At 45.7% G+C, this 23001-nt stretch overlaps 1 gene segment (V, D, J or C); it reads left to right on the forward strand.

Moving 5' to 3' along the window:
- Positions 1-1278: 1278 nt before the first annotated feature.
- The window catches only part of LOC130016777 (immunoglobulin heavy variable 4-30-4-like), a 32317-nt gene continuing 10594 nt past the window's right edge, over positions 1279-23001 (forward strand). The window contains 1 exon segment of the V gene segment in view: positions 1279-1360. Coding sequence covers positions 1315-1360 — 46 coding nt within the window.

Consider the following 23001-nt stretch of genomic DNA (forward strand, 5'->3'; position numbering starts at 1 on the left):
GGGGTATTCCCAGCATCCCATATGGCCCACCCGAGCACTGCCAGAAGAAATTCTTTTTTAAAAATTTTATTTTATTTTTTAAAGTTGTTCACAATATTTAGTTACATTTAATATTCTAACACCAATCCCACCACCACTACACCTTCCCACTACCATATTTCCATATCAAATCCCAAACCCTGCCCTCAAAGTGGAACAATAATAATTTATTTTGTATTCCTTGTTTTGAATAATCCAACTGAAAACGAGACCAAAAATGTTTCTTAGAAGAAAGTGTATGAATATTGCTGCATTTCGTCCAGGAGCCATTATTCCCTTATATAAGAGATTAGTAACATGTTGTTAAAGGTTGAGTCTTGTCTGCATATATATATATGTATATAAACGTATATATATGTATATGTATGTATAAATATATATAACACCAAGATTGGTTGCCTTCTACTTTAAACCCCATAAAATGAGGTGTGCTACTCGTCATATATTGGTGGGGTAAAGTGTGACATGTCCAGGGATAGTTTGGCTCTTGAGTGAGGCCCTTCCAAGCATGTGCCACCTTGTGCATGGCGGCAGTTGAGATCTGGAGGTTTTCGACTGCTGGGGTTGCCTCAGTTGGGGCTGAAGGGGCCTCACCCAGTCTCACGCTGGGTTGCCCAGAATGAATGAAACAGTCATTGCCCGGAGTAATTCTTCAGTGCAGAGCACACCAAACATCACTGAGTGTGCCCCCCCAATAAAAAATAAAATAAAAATAAACTCAAACTGAAATTTTCTATTAACTATATAATTTGTAAACAGTTATCAGATACAACTATGTCATAATTTCTTTACGGAAAAAATGAGAACTGGGAAGTGCAGTTTTTTGGATATTATTTTAGAGAGAGACATATATGAAACAAATTTAAGGATGATCATAGTTATGAGCTTTCTAAATGGTGCCTATATTACAAAGCTTTTTAAAAATAAACAATGCAAACAATTTTTATTAGCAACTTGAAATTGAAATGATTGTGCTTATTTTAACTTAACTTAATTTAAGACAGATTATTAAATTAAGTGAGGAGCCTTCTGTGACCTGTTTCAATGTGCTTCATTGGCAAGTGCTCAATCCACCAGACAGGGTGTGTGAGTTCAGCGCTCCAGTGGGACAAGGAGGTCCAAGGTCTGAAAGTTGCCCCTTATAACACACTGGGTCGCCTCATGCAAATCCCTCTCAGGCTCCAGGTCAAATGCTCTCTGGGCTGTGGAGCTCACAGCTGTCTCCTCACTCAGGGCTGAGTCTCTGGGGAAGGAAGAGCTGTGTTCGAGAAAAAGATGATTCTGTGGGGTCTTCTCTTCTGCCTGGTGACAGCCCCCCTGGGTGAGTGTCCCAGATGTAATAGGGTCTAGGGAAGGGAGTGACTGCATGGACTGACAGTGACTGATTCCCCTTGTCCCCAGGTGCTGTGTCTGCTCTGACCCTGCAGGAGTCGGGCCCAGGCCTGGTTGCCCCCTCCCAGACCCTCTCGCTCACCTGCGCTGTCTCCGGATTCTCCATCACAACCAATGGTTACTGCTGGAACTGGATCCGCCAGGCCCCAGGGAAGGGCCTGCTCTGGTTGGGGATTATATGTTGGGAAGGAAGCACCTACTACAGCCCGTCCCTCAAGAGCCGCGTCTCCATCACCAAAGACGCGAACAAGAACCAGTTCTCCCTGCAGCTGAAGACCCCCGAGGACACAGCTATGTATTACTGTGCAAGAGACACACACAGTGAGGGGAAGCCAGGGGGAGCCCAGACACAAACCTGCTGAGACTGGCTGGGCTACAGGACTCTCCAGGGCCACCAGAGGGCGCTCAGGACTGCGAGTGGCACAGGGACCAGGAGTGGGTCAGGCCCACAAAGGGAATCCTAATAGCACAGCAACTAACCCACACTGGGCTCAGAGTGACAACGGGGTCACACAGGGATGCCTGCCTTGTAATCGCTCACTCTCAGGACAGGCCCATTCTCAAATCTCCCACAAGGATCTCTGTACCAACTTCCTGTAGAATCTCACACTTCCCCCTGTTTCCGCCATATGGAGGTGAAGATCTCTGACCCTCTGCACAGTGACCCCACGCACTTCCCTCCTGTCTGCTCCTCGGAGAGTCTCACTCCCGTGCTCAGGGACACCCAGAGATGAGCTCAGTCGAGTTTCCTGTCAGGGTGCCTGGTCACCTGAAATACCAACTGTGACCCCTGAGCCTCCTCTTCTTCCTCACTCTGCTGTGTCCCTCTGTGCAGGGCTATGGGAGGGGCTGCAAGAGGACTGGGGGCGAGTTCCAGCCCATACCCCTCAGCTCACTCCTGGACACTCACCTGCAGGGCCTTCAGGAAGGGTCCCTGTCACTCACTGGTGTCTAAGGTCAGGAAGATGCTGTGGGCGTCACAGCTGAACTGGATCAAATTAAAACACTGATCCTCTAGCTAGAATGCTTATTGATTGCCAACAAAAATATCATCTGAACAACATGCGCAATGATGATTAATTATTCACGTGCTTTTCCATGTGTGTGCCGGGAACCAGGAAATCAGGGGATCAATTCCTTCTCATTCTGCACCCTGAGACCCAGAACCCCCATGGTATGTCCCCCAGATAGGGGGCAGATGAGCTGAGGTGCACAGAAGGAGGTAGGAATAACAGTTTATTCCTCCTGCATCTTATTTTAGTCCTTTTGGAACCTGATTGACCTGGATATGACACACTTTAAAGAAAAAAATCTATTTCCTTGAGAAAAAAAAGTGTTCAGATAAATATTCAAAGTCACTGAATTCAAAGACACTGCAAGAAGCTATATTTCTGTTACAGATATTTATCATTCAAATTTTCACAAGATGTCAAATACCCAGCCTATATTAAAGAATATTGATCCTTACTGGCCCTTGCAAATTCTACTGGCCTATGAATCAAACACGCAGAGAATCTACTGAAAGTGATATTGACTTCCACAATTCTTTTTTTCTTCCTTAGCATTTCTGTCTTTGTACTGTGACCGTTTACTCTCCCTTTGCAGGACTTCCCCTCTCCAGCCCTTTCTTTGTAACCCAGATTTACTCTAAGGCCTCTGTGAGCTGTGATGTGACTCTGGCATGAGTGACCTCGACGTGGGGGTGGGAAGGATTCCCTTCTCCACGGGCTGTCTCTGAACACACCTCCCTGGAGAAACTAGTGTGAATCAGGCTGGACTCATTTCCAAGTGCTCAGATTTCCTTTTCCCCTGGGTTCTCAGGACAGACTTCTTCTATTCATATTTGAAATTGGGGGACTCAGACCACAGGAGGGGTTTCAGGGGCATGGCCGACTGCCAGAGGGCACTATGGAGCCACCCCAGAAAAGGCCTCAGCTCCACCAGGGGCAAAGAAGGTCACCATGTGCTAGAACCCCACATGGGCCAGGCCAATATTCTGTCACAGCACAGAGGCACTCAGCCCCCATCACCCCCCCCCATTCCCATCTATGCCCAGTTCCAGTGTCTTTCCTAGGACCCTTCCCCATCGCTCCCAGAGCAGCTCCACTTTCAGTGACACCCTCACACTCCCAATCACTCCCTGTGATCTGTCCTCCCTGTCCCCGACACTCACCCCACCAGACCCCCAGGACTCCAGTGCCTTGCAGGGTGAGTATGAATCAGAACAAACTTTCCTGTTTGTTATTTTTTATATAGCTTTCTCTTTGATATTCATGTAAGATGTAGAACAGCTTTTTCTCATTTTTCTCCCTCCTTTTAGAAAGCTTGTTTTACCTGTTCTAAAGGTCCAGGACTGAGAGTAATCTAAGACCTCTTTAGTCAGGAATAAAAACCCATAACATATCCCTAGAATGGAAGGCTATTGAGAGTGAGTCTCAATCATCACAACCTACATACACTTACAAAAACAGGAAGCATTGCAGAGAGCATGAGGGAGGGATGAGACATAGGGGAAGGAATACCATGGGCCAAGGGGAAACACTGGGGTGAGGGGTTCATCCACTGTTTTGGGTGTGATGATCTCAGCACAGGTGCCCATATATGACAGCGCTCATGAAACATTAATGAAGTATAAGTCAGTATTGTGTGTATGGCATGACCTCTTGTGGTTTTTATTGCTAATCAAATATTGACGTGGTAAGAAGGAGACGTGGAGTTGGCTGATATGAAGTGTCACACCCCATGCATCTCCATGCACACTAGTCTCCAACATCCTCCAGGTAAGAGCAAAATTCAGAATAAATACAAATTGTTCTCATTACAGGGAAGAAGTTCTTGGCAGCTGCTAGCCAATATTTTGTTTGGTGTTATTTGTGAGTTTTTTTCTGGTTTTGGGTATATACCTGACGTTTCTTAGGGATTACTCCTGACTCTGCTCTCAGCAATTACACTTGAGATTGCTGGGAGAAGCATATGGGATACTTGAGTTCAAACCTGGGCCAGCCATGTGCAAGACAAGCGCCCCACCACTGTGTTATGCTTCAGTCTCTGTTGGTTTGGATTTGTTGTGTCCCACTCTGGGTATACAGCTGGCTTTGTACTCAGGGGTGACTCTAGGTGGGGGCATGGGAAACCATAGGAAGTGAAAGGAATAAACCTTGATCACCCAGAGCAAAAGAAGAAGATTACAGCTCTGCTGCCTCTAATCTGTTGTTACTGGGCACCAATTCTGGTGAACAAGAACAAACCATGGGATGCTGTGAGTATTTTAAGGACAGACTTAAGAGAGAAGGAGTAGAGGGTCAGGGGACTAACATGCTCATGGACCGAGAGCTCCTAATGCCCAACACAGTGAGAGTTTTCACTCAGAACGAGGAATCATCAGAAAAACGACATTCTTAGGTCAGCTGCCTGTCTTAGTCTATAAAAGAGCCTTACACATCCGACAGCCTTCGATATCAGGACAAACATCTCCAACCTCAAAGATTGAAGGGAGAAACAGCAGAGACAGAGCAGACACAGGATCCTGCCTCAGGTTTCCCAGATACCAGGGCTATGCTATCTGGCCATTCTGCTTTACTCCTGATTCTGTTTTAATTTTGGGTTCCCAACACATTAATAACTCGGAGTAATTGAGTGTATTACTTTTGTCTCAATAATCGGACCAACTCAGGAGTATGGTGCTGCTAGCAGGTCAATCTGTACGTATGAGGCGAGTACAGCAGCAGCCTGATAGTGCCTTCGGACTTCTAGATACTTCAAAAGAGCTGCAGTATCTTTGGCCAGACCCCAACAACTTAGGGCCAAGTTTACTAAGAAATTAAATGGCCAAAAGTTAGGCATGTGGGAGTCACACCCATAAACCATCTCTGGCTCAGCTATATAATTAGAGGCAAGGCCTTTCTGGTTGCTGATTTGTTGATTGAGCTACTTAACGCCCATGATCCCAGAGACTCAGAGGCAGGTCTCTGAACCCAGCGACTTTTGGAGAAATATGTCTGTTCCTCACAGTAGTTTACCGGCACCTGGTAACCCCGGGGGGAAAAGGTGTTGTCCCTCCACCTGCTCCCTCTTGGTGGCTCAGTGGGTGCCAAACCTCCAGAGGCCATTGGACAGTCAGGTTTCGGCCTGGAGTGATGGAACACACGAGGCCTCATGGGGTGGGGGTGGAGCTGACCCTTTCCTCCCCCCACCAATGAGACCCTGAGTCATGCACCCATGAATGGCCTCTATGGCTCCTGATCAAGCTCCTTAATTTCCGTGATCCCAGAGACTCAGAAACAAATCTCGTTACCCAGCAGCTTTTGGCAGAAATGTGTCCAGTCTCCACAGTAGGTTACTGGCACCAGGCCACCCAGGTGGGAATAGGTTTCATGCCTTGGGCTGTTCCCCCTGGCAGTTTGGTGGCCACCACCCTCCAGAGGCCATTGGACAGTCAGATTTGGGACCGCAGTGACGAGACACTCGGGGTCTCATGGGAAGGGGGTGGAACCAGCACTTTCCTCCCTGTTCCAATGAGACCCTGGGTTGCCGCCCACGAACAGCCTCTCTGGCTCCTGATCAATCTGCTTAACAGCCATAATCCCAGAGACTCGGGAATAAATCTCAAAACACAGCAGATTTTAGCAGAAATCCCTCCAGATTTAATTGTTAAAATTTCAGAATTCCAAAATCATGTGGCCATTACTGCAGCCATACAACATCATTGTTATTCATGACCAGCACTGGAAATCAAATTGTCTCTGGTTGCCTTTTTTGGCAGGTCTGAGTGTTGGGGTAAAATCCCAAATAATAATGGTGGGCTTGGTGTCAAAATATTGATTGTAATCAAAATATAGAGACAGTAATGTGGAAATCATCTTTTCCTCCTCAGGGTGGGGGAGAATGTGGGATAGGGTGTATTCTGTTTTTTTTTTTTTGGTGATGGAAAATGGTCACTGGTGAAGGGACAGATGTTTCATCATTGTGAGACCGAAACTTAGACCCGAAAGCTTTGTAACTGCCTCATGGTGATTCAATAAATAAATTTATAAAAAGGAAAAATAAAGTAAGGCAGAGTTCATGCTCAATTCAATCAGCCTAATCAATGGCTGAATAAATAACAATACTCCTACATTTAAAAATAATAATAACAGGACCAATTCTTACAATATGTTATGAGAATATTGTATAAAGTATTTAAGCTTTTCTGTGACAAATGATGCATGAAACAGAAGTATGACTATAAATCTTACATGATAGTCATCAAAATAGGGACAAAATATCACAAATTAAATTTGTTGTCATATAACAATTGCATGACAGAATCTTTTCTGGGTCAAAAGTCACCCCCAGAAACTGACACTTGCTCTGCAGTTCTTCACTTTCTCTTTAGGTTCAAGCAGAACATTTTATGTAAGGAGGAGGATATGCAAATTAGCGTCTCCCTGCTATGATGAAAAGAGTCCAGCCCAGCCTCAGCTCCAGGAGAAGCTTCAGTTCAGGGGTATCCAGGGGCTCCATCCTGACTCACACAGAACCAACATGGCGTGTGGGCTGAGCTGGCTTCTCCTGGTGGCTGTGTTAGGAAGTAACTCATGGGCAACAGAGATATGGAGCACAGGAGAGATGGAAGAGGCAGATCCTTTGTCTGAGGAGAGTTTCCTGACCAGGATGTCTTTGTTTTCGCAGGGGTCCAGTGTGAGGTGCAGCTGGTGGAGTCTGGGGGAGACTTGGTGCAGCCCGGGGGGGTCCCTGACACTCTCCTGTGCAGCCTCTGGATTCGACTTTAGCAAACATGGGATGCATTGGGTTCACCAGGCTCCAGGGAAGGGCCTAGAGTGGGTTGTAGTCATTTATTATGATGGTGGTAATAAATACTATGCGGACTCTGTGAAGGGCCGATTCACCATCTCCAGAGACAACAGCAAGAACACGCTCTCTCTGCAAATGAGCCGCTTGAGGGAGGAGGACACGGCGCTGTAACACTGTGTGAGACACACAGTGAGGGGAAGGCCCTGTGGTCCCAGACACAAACCACCTTTAGGAGGAAGCAGGGTGAGCTTCAGGGGTTCTGAGGACTCTCCCCTGAGGAGACATTGGTCATGACCAGATGGATCATGTTTCTGTAGAGATCAGGCCTGACCTGCCCCTCAGCTCTCAGATGACCCCAAGGGCTCCTTGTCCTGTGGGTTGTGGTACTGATTCCTCCATCCCCATTGTGGGCAGGAAGGAGTTTGTCTCACTCGCTCCCTCATGATGGTAGATTTTACTAATGGGACCATGACTTCCCTGGGGCCTGAGGGCACATTATTGTCTTGTAGAAATTAAATGACCCTGTGGAGATTATTTATCATCTCCTAGTAGAAGTCACTTCATCTGTAGCACTGTAGCACTGTCCTCCCGTTTTTCACTGATTTGCTCGTGCAGGAACCAGTAACATCTCCATTGTGAGACTTGTTCTTACTGTTTTTGGTGTATCAAATACTTCATGGGGAACTTGCCAGACTTTGCTGTGCAGGTGAGATACTCTCGGTAACTTGCTGGGCTCTCCAAGAGGAGCAGAAGAATAGAGTAGTAGTAGTAGTAGTAGTAGTAGTAGTAGTAGTAGTAGTGGTAGTAATAATAACAATAATAATAATGCTAATAATAGTAATAATAATGGGTCTAGGACCAGGAAGAGAGTACAACAGGGAAGTCACTTGCCTTGCATGCAGCTGACCCAGGTTGGATACCCGGCACCACCTCCAGTACCATGGCACCTCCAAAAGTGACCCAAGGTGCCAGAGAGATAGTACAGTATGTAGGGCATTTGCCTTGCATGTGATCATCCGGGGTTTGATCGCTGGCTTCCCCTGAACACCACCAGGAGTGATTTCTGAGTGCAGAGCCAGGAATAACTCTTCAGCACTCCCGAGTGTGTCCCAAAAAACTAAACCAACGACAAAGAGAGCAGAGCCAGGAATCAGCCCTGCACACAGCTGGCTGTAGCCAGAAGCAAAAGGGTTGCACTGCCAGGGAGACAGCTCAAAGGACCACCGCACAGTCTTCACACGCAGGAAGCCCAGCGCTGGTTTCAAGCTTATGTCATGACCTCCCCAGCACTGCAGAGAATGACTCCACGTAACCAAGCTGGGAGTAGTCTCTGAAGACCCCGAGTGTGGCCCCCAAACCAAAATCAAGCAACTAAACAGAACAAAAACAAGGTTCCAAGATTTATTTTTTTGTCCTACTGCAGCAGGAGCCCAGATTCACTGAAAGGGGCCCAGCCCAGGGCCTGGGCTAGCCGGAACACATACACAGACCCCAGAGTCCTGCGCAGGGCTCTTGGATGCTGCCAGGAGCTCTGGGTGTCAGGAGCACGACAGTCATCCCTCAGGACCCAGTGGGAAGGGCCAGACGCAGCGTGCAAGCACCTGCGGCTTGCCTCCACCTCTTTTCCTGGGCCGACCGCTCCTCCTAGCAAATCTGGGTCAGTGATTGCTCGAGAGCAGGTTTCCTAAACCAGGGGGCCACAGAGCTCCACAGCCGGAGCACACGCCTGGAATAGCCCCTGGGCAAGCCTGGGCTGACTCCCTAAGAAACAGAAAAGGAGCGTCCCCCAAGCCCGGGCCAGAAAAGCTTAAGAGGCTTTCTCAGCAGGCGCCCCAGAACCCGAGGGCCCACCTGGCTTCAGGTGAGCAGGCCTGGGGGCCATGACCCATGGCCCAGTTGAAAATGTGGGGGATGGGAAGGCAGGGGCAGACAGAGATGATAGGAACCAGAGGGCCCTTGAGGCCCAGACCCTGGTAGAGGAAAGAAGCACCATCCCCCACAGAGGAGCCAGGCAGATAGCACGGTCCTCCCGCCTCCTCTCCACACTGCATCTGACTTTACTGAAATGCTCAATTCTCAATTTTCATCAACCCCACGAGAAGCAAAACTTGCCCTTCGGCCACATTCTTCACTGAGACAGGGCAAAGGCAAGAGAGGGAGGACTGCCCCGACCTGTCTGAGGCACAAAGAGGGCCTCAAGAATGAATGACCAGGGCTGGAACGATAGCATAGTGGGAAAGGCATTGGCCATGCATGTGGTCAACCTGGATTCGATTTCCAGCATCCCATAGGATTCCCCAAGCACCACCAGGAGTAACCCCGGAGCATTGCCAGGTGTGACCCAAAAGAGCCAAAAAAAAAAAGAATGAATGATCTGGGGTTACAGCAAAGGAAAATGGGTAGAGCATTTGCCTTGCAAGTGGCTGACCAAGGCTGCAAGGGTCTATCCACTTTCCTCCACTCCACCCCCATATCATTTTTTTTTGGCTTTTTGGATCACACCTGGCAATGCTCAGGAGTCACTTTATCAGAAAGAGAAATCCTGGTGTCCACTCAGCTGTGTGTTGGCTCCTTCCTTCTGCTCTCAGACACACAGTCTGTGCTCACTGACCTCTACCCTCTGACCTGCACCCAGGTAGTATACACCTGGTCACCCCATACCTGGGAGTTGTGCTGTCTGGCATGGGCTGACCTATAGTCCCTCATCCACTCACTAAATGAACATTCAAGTTTCCTCATTCCTTCTTTACCCCTCAGCCATTGTACAGCAGAAACCCTGTCCAATGACACCTGCAGCACTGACCCCTTCACAGTGAGACAGAGGAAAGAACCAGAATATCGATGCTCTCCCTGAGCCCCCACTCTCCCGGCACCCCCAGATACACCACATCCAAGAGCCTAAAGGGTCTTCCTTACAGTGAGGCTCCATACTGAGACCATTGCAGTTGTGACTCTTAATGAGTTTCTCATTGTAGATCAATCTTAGTTTCCTGTCTGCCCTCCCAAGATAGAGAAACCTGGAGATTAAAATCTATATTCCTCCCTCCCCTCAGAGGGTGACATCACTGGGCACCTCTTCTGTTTGGGGGATCTTCCAAAGTCACTTCTTTAAAATCGCAAGTGCACCATTAGTTCTTCACTTAGGGAACTCAAAGAATTTTGAAGGCACAGTATTAATAATATAGACTAATGTTGAACGTAAATTTCCTATTAGAAATTACACTCTCAAAAGAAAAAAAGAAATTACACTCTCAATGATGATTGCAACTGGCTAATTTGGAATTAAACGAAAGGATTCAAAACCATTATGAAAAATTGTACTATTCAAATATGGACATTCTGTGTATTTTAGTTGTTGGGCCACCTCTAGGAGTACTCTGTCTGTGTACTGGTCTCCCTTATAATCCTTAGGGATCAGGCTAGTTGTGGAGGAAATTGATCATGTGCAAAGATGCTCCAATTCCATCGATCCTGCCCAAGTTGCTGTGAAAAACAAAATTTTAAAGTGTCTGTCACGCCAGGAGTGTCTAACAATGACAAAATATGGAATGAATATTCTAGATTTCTTTCCTTTCTAATTTGGTTCTTGCACTATTTCTAAAACATTACTAATTATAAACCAGAATATTTTATTTATTCTCCATCTGAAAGGGTGAAACAGCTACAACATGAGCCAAGAAAAGGAAAAGAAATATGTCTAATTTGATAAGATGAAAATATAAACAAAATTGTTAATCTACAGTTAATATTGGTGTGTGAAAACAAGCTCTCCTAAATTTAAGAAACTGTCCTGTTGGTCTTGCTGCAGCAGCTTCAGGAAATATTCCCAATATTCCCCAGGCACTCTAGCATCCTTCCTGAGGTCTGGGGTCCCGGCTCTCCTGGAAACTGCTGACTATGGAGATACAGAGACAGCACAGGTGGGTCAGGTCTGTGAGGATTCACTGTTATGGCTCTCCAGGAGCTCTGGGACAGGACACCTGAGGGCAGACAGAGTGAGTCATGTGCTTATACACGAGAGTGACTATGAATCCTATAGCCACCGGTATGTGAGGTGCAACAACATCCATCTGAATCCTCACGTTGCCTGCGTTGGTGTTTGTGTGTCTCTGTGTCTGTCTTAGCAAATTTTGTGGAACCTGCTGTATGTGTAGATTACTTTTGATCCTTAATGCTGAGCTTTTTAAACATCAAATTTTAGAGCATATTTTCTGGCCCCTTCGATTGAACTCAGCCTTAGGGTGCTCCATGTAATTACGGGGTATACGTATGTGACACAGCCTGTGTCCAGGTTCCATGCATTTGGGAGGGGGGTAGAGGGCAGTCCGCTCCTCAGGGCCAGCAAACTTGTGCCATTGTAAAATGTGAGTCTGAGCACTAAGACCAGGTTCCAGTTTGTGGCTTAAGGAGGACTCTCCATGACCTCTTTTCAGGCACCCGATGGGGCTAAGATTACGCAGTGATGACCACAATAACAGGGTCCTGAGGATCATGGTCACCTTCTGGGTGCTGAGTTACATACAGGACAGAGCGGGTTGATGTGCTCCTGACGACCAGGCCAACCACACCAGGAAGGTCACAAGGCAAGGAATCTTCCTTGTCCCTAAATAGACTCAGCACCAATAAGAAAGAACAAATCCATTCTAATAACTGCCTTGAATATTTCAGAGTGGAGCTGCTCAAGGAAAATGAATTTTTATCCAAGTTAGCTGAACAAATAAATGTGTGAAAAAACTTAGCCCATATTCCATGAAGCACCTGGGCTGAGTTAAGAAAAAAACTGTGAAATATGAATGGCATGGATTGGACCAGGATAAGTCAGAATTCACAGGGAAAATGACATGGTCTGTTGGGCCCCGGGATTTGCATTCACAGTGGGAGAACAGGAGCCACCACAGGTACACAAAGTGGCCTGTCAATAGGGTAGAGGTCCTGGAGGGGCTGGGTTTGGTTATCAGAGACCTGAGACATGGGGACTCTCCTCCCCAGCTGCCATTTCCCCCAGAGCAATTCTGTTTCCTGAGAGCTCCTCAGCATGTTTCCTGTGTGGGAGGAAAAGGCCCAACTCTGACAGGGCCCCAGGGACAGGCCGGAGTGCTTTGAGCCACAGTCAACACCTCCTCCCAGGGAGCCCACACACCAGCCTCCACGGGTCCCCTCCTTTCTCTACAGAGGCTCCCCCATGCAAATCTGCACTCGTGACCCAGGATTAAAACCACGTTCACACTCACCCCAATTCGACCTCCCTCTCCCCTGACACAGTGTCTGAGATGATGGATCTCGTGGGCAGAAACGTGCATCAGCGGTGGTTCCTCCCCTTTCTGGTGGCAGTTCCCGGATGTGAGTATCCCCTGGACAGAGGCTCAAAGGTGGGGATGGGTCCTCTGAGCCCATGATTCACTGTGGGTCTCTGTCCCCAGGTTTCCGGTCCCAGGTACAGCTGCAGGAGTTAGGACCAACCTTGGTGACTCCCTCACAGACGCTGTCCCTCACTTGCTTGGTCTCTGGATTCTCTATAACCAGCAATGGTGTAAACTGGGTCCGCCAGACCCCAGGAAAGGGGCTGGATTGGTTTGGTGCGATATGGGCTAGTGGAAACACATACTGTAAGCCAAGTCTTTTGTCCCGACTCAGCATCTCCAGGGACACCTCCAAGAACCAAGTTTACCTAAAACTGAGCAACTCAGTACCTGAGAACACAGCCATGTATTATTGTGCAAGACACACAGTGAGGTCAAGTCCCTGTGAGCCCAGACACAAACCTGCTGAGGAGACAGGGGAGTTTCAGGGGTGCCTGTGACAAATGGGGGGAGCTCTGCTCTTGTGACACCAGGGCTGTGCTCCAGGAGCAGGTGGCAGGAGCAGAAGCTTTTAAGGGGGCCCAGCTTCACTGTTTTGTTGAAATATATCACTGTAGTTTGCTGCAGGTTGACTTTAGGTTGACCTTGTGACCACTCACTACTTTCGGAGAGCACTGTAGCACTGTCTTCCCATTGTTCATCGATTGGCTCGAGCAGGCACCAGTAAAGTCTCAATTGTGAGATTCGTTGTTACTCTTTTTGGCATATCGAATACCTCACAGGCAGCTTACCAGGCTTTGCTGGGAGGGCAGGATACTCTCGGTAGCTTGCCGGGCTCTCTGAGAGAGGTGGAGGAGTCGAACCCAGGTAGAATGCCCTACCCACTGTGCTATCGCTCCAGCCCTTGTTGAAATATAGAACAAAATTTAATACTTCACTTATAGACATTTTAGTCATTACTTTCCTATTACAGATTTGTTCATTCCTCTTCCTGTCTCAGAGTCCACTAGAGACAGTTACGTCCTACTAGGTCAGGTGAGGTTGATTTTTCTTCCAATGAAGATCACTCCTCTTCACAGAAAGTAGAGGTTTCTCCCCTTACCTTTTTGATTGTCACTGAGGGAACATGATGACAATAGTCTGAGTGTTGATGCTTGTGGGTTCCAAACTCCCTGTGCTTCTCCCAGCACCAAATCCTCACAGACCCCCACACTCTGCTGTGGCCCCTGTGCTCAGTCTCTTCTTCCCAGTGATCTAAGCCCCCACCCGACTCCTCAGGGAACCCCAGAGTGTGGTTAGGGTGCAGGGGCCATTATCATTGGATTCTGTCCATCATGACGCTTTATTCTCTCTGTACCACAATTAATGAGATTGTCTGAATTGGTCCTTACTCTCTGACAAACTTCGCTTAATCTGATATTCCCTAGTTCAATTCATGGTGCAGAAAACGCTGATATTTTGACTTTTCTTGTAACTGCACAGTATCCCATTGTGCATATACACCAAAACTTCTTATCCATGAAACTTTCATTAGGCATTAGAATTTTTCCCATGCCCTGACCATGATACTAAATGCCATAGTGGACATAAGTTTACATATATTTTATCAAATTTATATTTTTATTGATAGCACAGTGGTAGGACATTTACCTTGTGCGCAGCCAGCCCAGCCAAGCCGGATTCGATTCCTCCACCTTCTTGGAGAACCCAGCAAGCTACCGAGAGTATCTCTCACACAGAAAAGCCTGGCAAGCTACCCATGACGTATTCAATATGCCAAAAACAGTAACAACAAATCTCAAAATGGAGTCGTTGCTGTGCCCGCTCTAGCAAAAATTGATAAACAACGGGAGGACTATCTTTGTTTTTGTTTGCAGTGTGCTCAAGGGGTCAAATATAGAATCAGTTGTAACTTGGACATTCTATTTTTACTTTTTAGAGAAATCACATAGTGCTTTCCATAGATGGGCTCCCATAAACATAGAAATGGTGTTTCCATTGACAACCTTCTGACATTGGTTCTTTCCAGTAATTTTTATATAAGCCATTCTCACTGGGGAGAGATGATTTCATTGTCCTTTTCATTTCATTTCATTTTCATTTCATCATCCTGTTATTCGTCGATTTCCTCGAGCAGGCCCCAGTAACGTCTCTTTCATCCTAGCCCTGAGATTATATTCAAGGCTATTTAGGAGAATGAGACCCATCATTGTTACTGGTATCTGGCATATTTGGTATGCCACGGGGAGTTTGCCAGACTCTGCCCTGTGGGCAGGCTACATTCGATAGCCTGCAAGTTTGTCCAAAGTAGTAATGAGACAATAAGATGTCATAAGAAAAAGTTCTGATAAGATGTCGCGCGGCCGTGAATGCAGCCGTGCGGTTCCGGGATCTGGACTTTATAGTCTCTGAGTCTTGGCCGCTGATGGGATTACACGGCGCCAGGGGGCCAGGTGGTGGGTGTGACCCCCGCCTACTGGAATTTGGAGGATCTGGGTGGAAGATGCTCAACTCCAATTCGAGTAGGCTTGGAGGTCTCGGCCCCGGAACCCGCGTGGCTTTGTCCCTCTGCCAGTACCTTGCTGAGACCACTCTCCGAGACCTCCAAGCCTACTCGAATTGGAGTTGAGCATCTTCCACCCAGATCCTCCAAATTCCAGTAGGTGGGGGTCACACCCACCACCATTGTCCTTTATATTAACATTTCCCTCAGAGTGAGTGTTGATAGAAAATATTTCATATGCCTACACAGACCATAGGAATGTTCCTTTAGGAAAGTATCTGTTTATTCCCACCACCATTTTATGTTAGGTGATTTGTTCTAAAATTGACCTTGGTGACTTCTATAAATATCTTAGATACTAGTTTGGATCTGATGTTTGGTGGGTACACATTTTCTCCGAAGAAGTAAGGTATCTGAATTTTAATGTCATTTATATTGTCCTTCAAAAATTTTAATTGATTTAGTCCCATTTATTTATATTAATTTCTCTTATCTCTGCAATAGAGTGAAATGAGCCTTCTAAGATTGTTTCATGGAGAGAACTTCTGAGGTTTTTCCTCTGTGTATTTTAAAGATTCTGCTGTCAAAGCTAGACCATAAGTCCACTTTCAATTAAATTCTGTATCTGGCGTTAGAGATGGATTCAATTCTGTCTTCTATGGTTGTTTTTGTATGTGGTTTTGTTTTCCCAGCACCATTTGTTGAAGAGATTTTCCTTGCTTTACTCCTTGGGATTGAATCCTTTTCCAAAGTTTCACCATAAAAGATCTAAAGATTTATTTGGGCTCTCAATTCTATACACTTGGACTTAGAGTTTATGTTCCTGAAACTCGTGGGCTTAATTTCTAAAATTTCATGATATTGTCCCCTGGGGAATGTCACAGGACCTGTCAGCAGCAGAACCCACGGTTATTTCTGCCACCTGACCTCTGGCCCTCTCAGGCCCACTGAGAAAACACCACAGACTTTGTCGCTGCCAGAAGTTCCTAGAGTCACAGCCCTAGGTGAGTAGAGTGAGAAACTTCACCCAATCCATACCCAGACCACCGGGCACTTACACGCTTAGCTCCCACAGAGCAGCAGGAACAATGAAAATAATTTTATTGTTTAATGAATTTAGACTGTATTCAGGTAAGAACATCAGAACATCCGATGCTCTGTGGGTGGGCAGATAGCAACAATCCTCTCAGTGCTCTCTGATCTGATGCAAACACTAACAGGGAGACTCAGGACTCTCAGGGAGAGAAGGAAAGAAACAATGATCACTGTCCCTCAAACAGAACTGAAAGAGAGAAAGAACGGACTCCACGGCTGAATGAGGAAACACAGACAGAACTGAGAGCTGCAGTTGTGTATTGTGTGTACATCTTGGCTACTGTACTGCAGTGAACATGACTGTGATCATCTCCACTAGTTAATGCTTTTGGGTTTCCAGGAGGCACATAAAGTACCCGAGGCTTATCTTGTCTGATGGGGAAGTGCTGAGCCCTGGCGACTCTCTGAGAAGGCAGTGGGGAGTGAGTCCAGAGCTGATCTTGTTTCGCTTGTGCTTTTGGAAGGAGGAACCACATCCTAGCACTTCGCTGTGTGCACAGAGGCTGAGTGAGGCCCTGCTCTGTGAAGACATGTGAGGTGTGTCCCGACTCTGGATCTGCAATGATTCACCCACACTGTTCACAATTCCACCTGAGGATTCACCAACACTCTAGGCTGTTTGTGCACCCAACATTGAAGGTGACTTTGTGTTTGTGATTATGGTCAGACGTTGACAAAACGTTTTGTGTTGCCCACAAGCAGTTACTCTCTGCTGAGTTCAAACATATGGTCTCTGAATTCTTGTTTCATTTTTCTTCATGTAACCTAATAATTTTGGAATGAACGTGGAGCCAAAGTTTTCACCCATTTCATACTTTTTGTGTTCTGAGTCTCTCATTTTTAAATGACACAATCAATGTAAATGAAATGATTATAAGAATCAAAAGACAACCAAAAACCTGGGGAGAAATATCTGCCCATGCCTTATCTGATGTAAGATTAATAAAACATACATAAAGCACTTATAGATCTTATCAAGAAAAATAACTCCCATCTGAAATGGGAGTTTTAATAGATAACATCTTTAAAGTAGACTTTGAGGCAGATAATTGAATGAAGAAATTCTCCACAGCTCTTATCAGAGAAATGCAAATTAAAACAATAATGAGATATAACCTCATACCAGGGAGAAGGGCATACATCACAAGGAACCAAAACATTCTGTGTTGGCATACATGTGAGGGAAATCTAATATTTCTTCTCTGCTGGTTGTAATTAATCAAAGGGATAGACCTCTTTGGAAAAATCTTGGATACTTCCCAATATATGTAGAATTGACCTTCCATATGACCCAGAAATTCCACTGTTTGTATCGACTCCAAAGGACCCAAAATACTAATTTGGAAATATATTTGCACACCTATGTTTACTGCATCACAATATTGCATTCACAATACCCAACTAAGAAAAAACCAGAGTGTCTGAGAATAGACAACTGGATGTAATACAGTATATCTACATAATGGAATACTATGTGGCCACCAGGGATAATGAAATCATGAAATTCGCTTATAAATGGATGGACATGGAGATTTCAGGCTGAGTGAAATGTCTCAGAAGGAAAGGGATAGATACCGAATAATTGCACTCTTCCGTGGGATTTATACTTTTCTAAGAGATTAATATTAAGTGCCAGGATACACAGAGGCCTTAATGACTAGTCAAGGGTTGGAAACTTGCTTCAAGTGTGTGGGGGCTGAAGGACAGAGAAGGACTAGTATGACAGGAATAGGTATATAGGGTCACTCTGGACAAGAACTGAGTGTTGAAAGTAGGAAAAGGGATATACATGATAACCTTTCAGTGTGTGTATTGCAATTCATAAACCAGAGAGAGTGAGCGAGCAAGAAAGAGAGAGACCGAGACAGGGAGAAAGAAAAAGAGAGATAACCCATAATACAGGTTCCTAGAGATCAATAAAGGAGGAATGATGTCTCACATGATGATGACCAGATTCTGTGTTTGGACTGTCCTTCATGTCACAATCTCTCTTTGAGGTCTTCCTTTATTGCTTCTCTGCACTACTTTGCGAGCTCAGTCGTTCCTTTGCGGTTGCCTGAGGCTTACACCAAGCCACGTTGGCAAATAAGCTCAAGAATTTTCTAAAACAGTTTTTTTTTTTTGTGACTATCTCTCTCTTGGCGTTCCTCGCACAATCATGGAGGTGCTGAACCAGTCGATCCTATTCCTCGTCAATATTGTCAACAACGGCATTTTCCCATGTTGCCGCAATAGTGCCAAAGAGCACCCAGTTGGTGATTGTTCTGGGAGTTCTCTTCTTAAACTTTGTAGTCCTTTCTCCCCACTCCGTGAAATATAATTTTGCACAAAGGAGTTGGTGGTCCGATCCCATTTGGAATTGTGGAACAACAACGACATCGGTCAGGCAAAACTGTCACTTGAATATGATGTGGTCAATTATGTTGTGGAAAAGTCCAACCAGAGACTCCCAAGTGCAACGTTTAGATTCAGCCTTCTGGAACTGTGAGTTACCATGGATGGTCTTGTTCGACATGATGAACTCAGACAGATTCTCACCCTATTCGTTCCATAAGTAAATTATTTCTTATTTACTTACATGTGTCGTATTAATTCATATATATAATAAATTTATTTGGGGGTATGGTGCCTCTAGCAGGTCAACCTGTACCTGTGGGGCGATTTCATCAATAGCATGATGGTGCCTTCAGGCTTCCAGATACCCCAAAATTGCTGCTGTGCCCTTGGCCAGACCCCAGCAACTTGGGGCTATGTTTACCATGAAATTAAATGGATAAATATTAGGTACGTTGGAGCCACACCCACAAACCACCTCCAGCTCAACTATATAAGCTCATTTATTGGCCTTATTTCAGAGACCCACAAATCTTGAAAGAAAAGATGCAGTTAGGGCTGTGAATGAGATCTCCAAGCCACTTGTATTGGGACTGGGCCTCTTCCCCCCAGGTTCCCAGTTTTCCAGTAACTTGTATGTACCCCAGACAGGGGTCATATGAGCTGAGGTGCAGAGAAGGAGGCAGAAATAAAAATTTATTCCTCCTGCATCTGATTTTAGTCCATTTGGAACCTGATTGGCATGGATATTCATTTCATTTCATTTCATCATCCCGTTATTCGTCGATTGCCTCGAGCAGGCCCCAGTAACGTCTCTTTCATCCTAGCCCTGAGATTATATTCAAGGCTCTTTAGGAGAATGAGACCCATCATTGTTACTGGTATTTGGCATATTTGGTACGCCACGGGGAGTTTGCCAGACTCTGCCCTGTGGGCAGGCTACATTCGATAGCCTGCAAGTTTGTCCAAAGTAGGAATGAGACAATAAGATGTCATAAAAAAAGTCCTGGTAAGATGTCGCGCGGATTTGCGGCCACGCAGTTCCGGGATCGGGATTTTCCGTGTAATCCCATCAGCGGCCAAGACTCAGAGACTATAAAATCCAGATCCCGGCATGGATATGACACACCTTAAAGAAAAAAAAATCTATTTCCTTGAGAAAAAATGTTCAGATAATATTCAAAGTCACTGAATTCAAAGACAGTACAAGAAGCTTTATTTCTGTTCAGAGACATTTATCATTCAAATTTTCACAAGATTTCAAATACCCAGCCTATATTCATGCATATTGATCCTTACTGGTCCTCGCAAATTCTACTGGCCTATGAATCAAACAGCTGGAGTAATCTACTGACAGTGATATTGATTTTCACAAGTTAATTCTTCCTTTCTCAGCATTTCTGTGTTTGTAGTGTGACCCTTTACTCTCTCTTCGCAGGACTTCCTCTATTCGGCCCTTCGCAGGATTTCCCCTATCCGGAAACTGGTGTGTCAGGCTGGACTCATTGCCAGTGCTCACACTTCCTGTCCCTGATGGTGCTGAGGACTGTCTTCTTCTATTCACACTGGAAATTGTGGGACTCTGAAGGACCCCGCAGACAATAAGAGGGGCTGCAGGGACTCTGCCGGCCACCAGAAGGCACTAGGGAGCCACTTCAGAAAAGGCCTCAGACCCACCAGGTGAAAAGAGGGTCATCATGTGCTAGAAGCCCACATGGGGCAATATTCTGCCACAATACAGAGACACTCAGCCCCCATCACCCCACCCATTCCCATACATGACCAGTTCCAGCGTCTTTCCTAGGACCCTTCCCCATCACTCCCAGAGCAGCTCCACTCTCAGTGACACCCTCACACTCCCAACCCCCTCCCTGTGATCTGTCCTCCCTGTCACCCACACTCACCCCACCAGACCCCCAGGAATCCAACGCCCGGCAGGGTGAGTATTAATCGGTGCTTTCCTGGTTGTTTTTTTTTTATGGATTTCTCTTTGATATTCATGTAAGATATAGAACAGCTTGTCCTCATTTTTCTCCCTCCTTCGAGAAAGCTTGTGTGACCTATTATATTTTATTTTATTGTTATTTTTATTTTTAGTTTCCTAGAAATTATATTCTATTCATAAAATCAATACAAAACAAATCATCTAGCATTGCTTTTTTCAGCAGGTTTGAGTGGTGGTGGGACTGACGTTGAAATATCAAATGTAACCAAAGTAGAGAGAGTATATGGGGGAAATTGTCTGCCACACAGACAGAGGAAGAGTTGGTAAAGGGGCCGGGGGGAACACTGGGAATTTTGGTGGTGGAAAATGTGCATTGGTGAAGAGATGGGTGTTTGATGATTGTATGACCAAAGCTCAAACATGAAAGCTTTGTAACTGTATCTCATGGTGAATCAACAAAAAAAGAAGGAATAAAAATAATGATAAAAAGTAAAATAAAATTAGGATTCTGAATTTTAAAAAATCAATGTGGAGTTCATGACCAATTCAATCAGCTTAATCAACTGCTGAATAAATAGCATTACTCCTACTTTATAAAAAAAAGTAAAAAATTATGATAAAATTTTTGGCATCTGTACTAGACTCAAGCTTGGTTTTTGAAAACATCTTATAAATTTAACAAATTTAATATAGTTTTGTTCAGGGGAGCGATAGCACAGCAGGTAGGGCATTTGCCTTGCACGCAGACAACCCAGGTTTGATTCCTCCATCCCTATCGGAGAGCCCGGCAAGCTACCAAAAGTATCTCATCCACACAGCAGAGCCTGGCAATCTACCCGTGGCTTATTCAAAATGCCCAAAAAGTAACAAAAAGTCCCACAATGGAGACGTCACTGGTGCCCGCTCGAGTGAATAGATGAACAAAGGGAGGACAGTGACAGTGCTACAATATATTTTTGTTTATATTAAAGTCTTTACTTAAAGACTTAAATCCTCTTTTAGTTTGGTTTTTACTATTCTTATTTGAGTGAATTAAGTATTTCTTGTATTATTTATACATAATCTCAGCAAGGAACACTCACTGTCACCTTTTAATCCATATATATATATATATAAAATTACTTGTTCTGCCAATATTTTCCTATGATGCATCTATCTGAGTGATTCCTGAACACAGAGCCAGGAATAAGCCCTCAGAACAACTGAGTGTGGCTCAAAACTAAACCAAAAAGCCCATAAAAAAATATGACTCGTGAACACGGCTTCTGAAATGAAGTACCAGGATTCAGTCCTGTCTGAGAGATGCCAAAAGGTTGAATCCCCTGAGAGCCCAGAGGCTTTCCCTGCAGTGTGGGGACCAGGTTGCAGGAGGCGCGAAGTCCCAAGAGCACCAAGTTTCAGGCTAGAAGGGGTGTAGACATGGGAGAATTGGGTGCAGAGATGCAAAAATCTCCTCAGCATGGATTTCCTTCTTCCATAAATCTAAATTTTGCTTTCTCAAGAAAATCAAGATTAAAATATGTATAAGACACAGAAAGTTAAATTGTGCACACTTTCGTTTGGGGAGGAACATAAGGCAGTAGGACCTGTATGCAGGGGGTGTTTCTGGATTCTTATTATCTCCAATAGAAACCACTGGGGCAGTAGGATGGTTTTGTAGTGTCATTGTAGTATCCCTTGGGAAGTTATCCCTTGAGTAGTATTCTTTGGGGGGAGAGATACAGAGAGAGAAAGGATCCCAGAAATAACCTCAAAGCCCAGGTGTGTCCAGATGTGTGCAGGCTATACAGATGTGGACGGCCCTGAGGGGAAGGTCCTGAAAGGGCTTGGCCCTCCAGAGGGGGAGCTCTGTGTGCAGAGGGTCCTGGGACAGGGCAGGGTCTCATCTCCTCAAACAAGGATCAGAATGTGGACCTCTTCACTCCCTTTGAGCATGGACCCGGTGGTTTCCACCAGCCCCTTCTCAGGTTTGACCAGGCCTTCAGCTATGAATTCTACCTCCTCATGAATATGCAAATTACACGAGGGACACTGAGTTAAATACAGATTTGTCTGTGTCCTGACAACCTCACACACCAAGCACACCGACACCTTCAGAAGCCCCTGAGTGCACGGCCCCCACCATGGACTGGACCTGGAAAATTCTCTTCCTGGTGGCAATGGCTGCAGGTAAGCTTCCCCATGCCTTGGGCTGAGGGAACGGGACAAATCAAGTGGAGTCCACCCACTCCTGTCTGCTGTCCACAGGTGTGAACTCCCAGGTGCAGCTGGTACAGTCAGGGGCTGAGGTGGGAAAACCTGGGACATCAGTGGATACACCTTAGGGATGGTGGTACAAACTATGCACAGAAGTTCCAGGGCAGACTCACACTCACTTCAGACAAATCCAAGGACACAGCTTACATGGAACTGAGCAGGCTGAGCAGTGAGGACACTTCCTTGTATTACTGTGTGAGATACACAGTGTGACAAACACATCCTGAGTGTGTTAGAAACCTGAGGGGAGGCAGCTGCGCTGGGTGAGGAGATGACAGGGACGCTGATCCTCCTGACTTCCTCTCAGAGGATCAGGGTCTGAGACACAGAATGGGGCTCACAAG

This window comes from Sorex fumeus, unplaced genomic scaffold (assembly GCF_029834395.1).
Source record: "Sorex fumeus unplaced genomic scaffold, SorFum_2.1 ptg000167l, whole genome shotgun sequence".
Lineage (NCBI taxonomy): Eukaryota > Metazoa > Chordata > Mammalia > Eulipotyphla > Soricidae > Sorex > Sorex fumeus.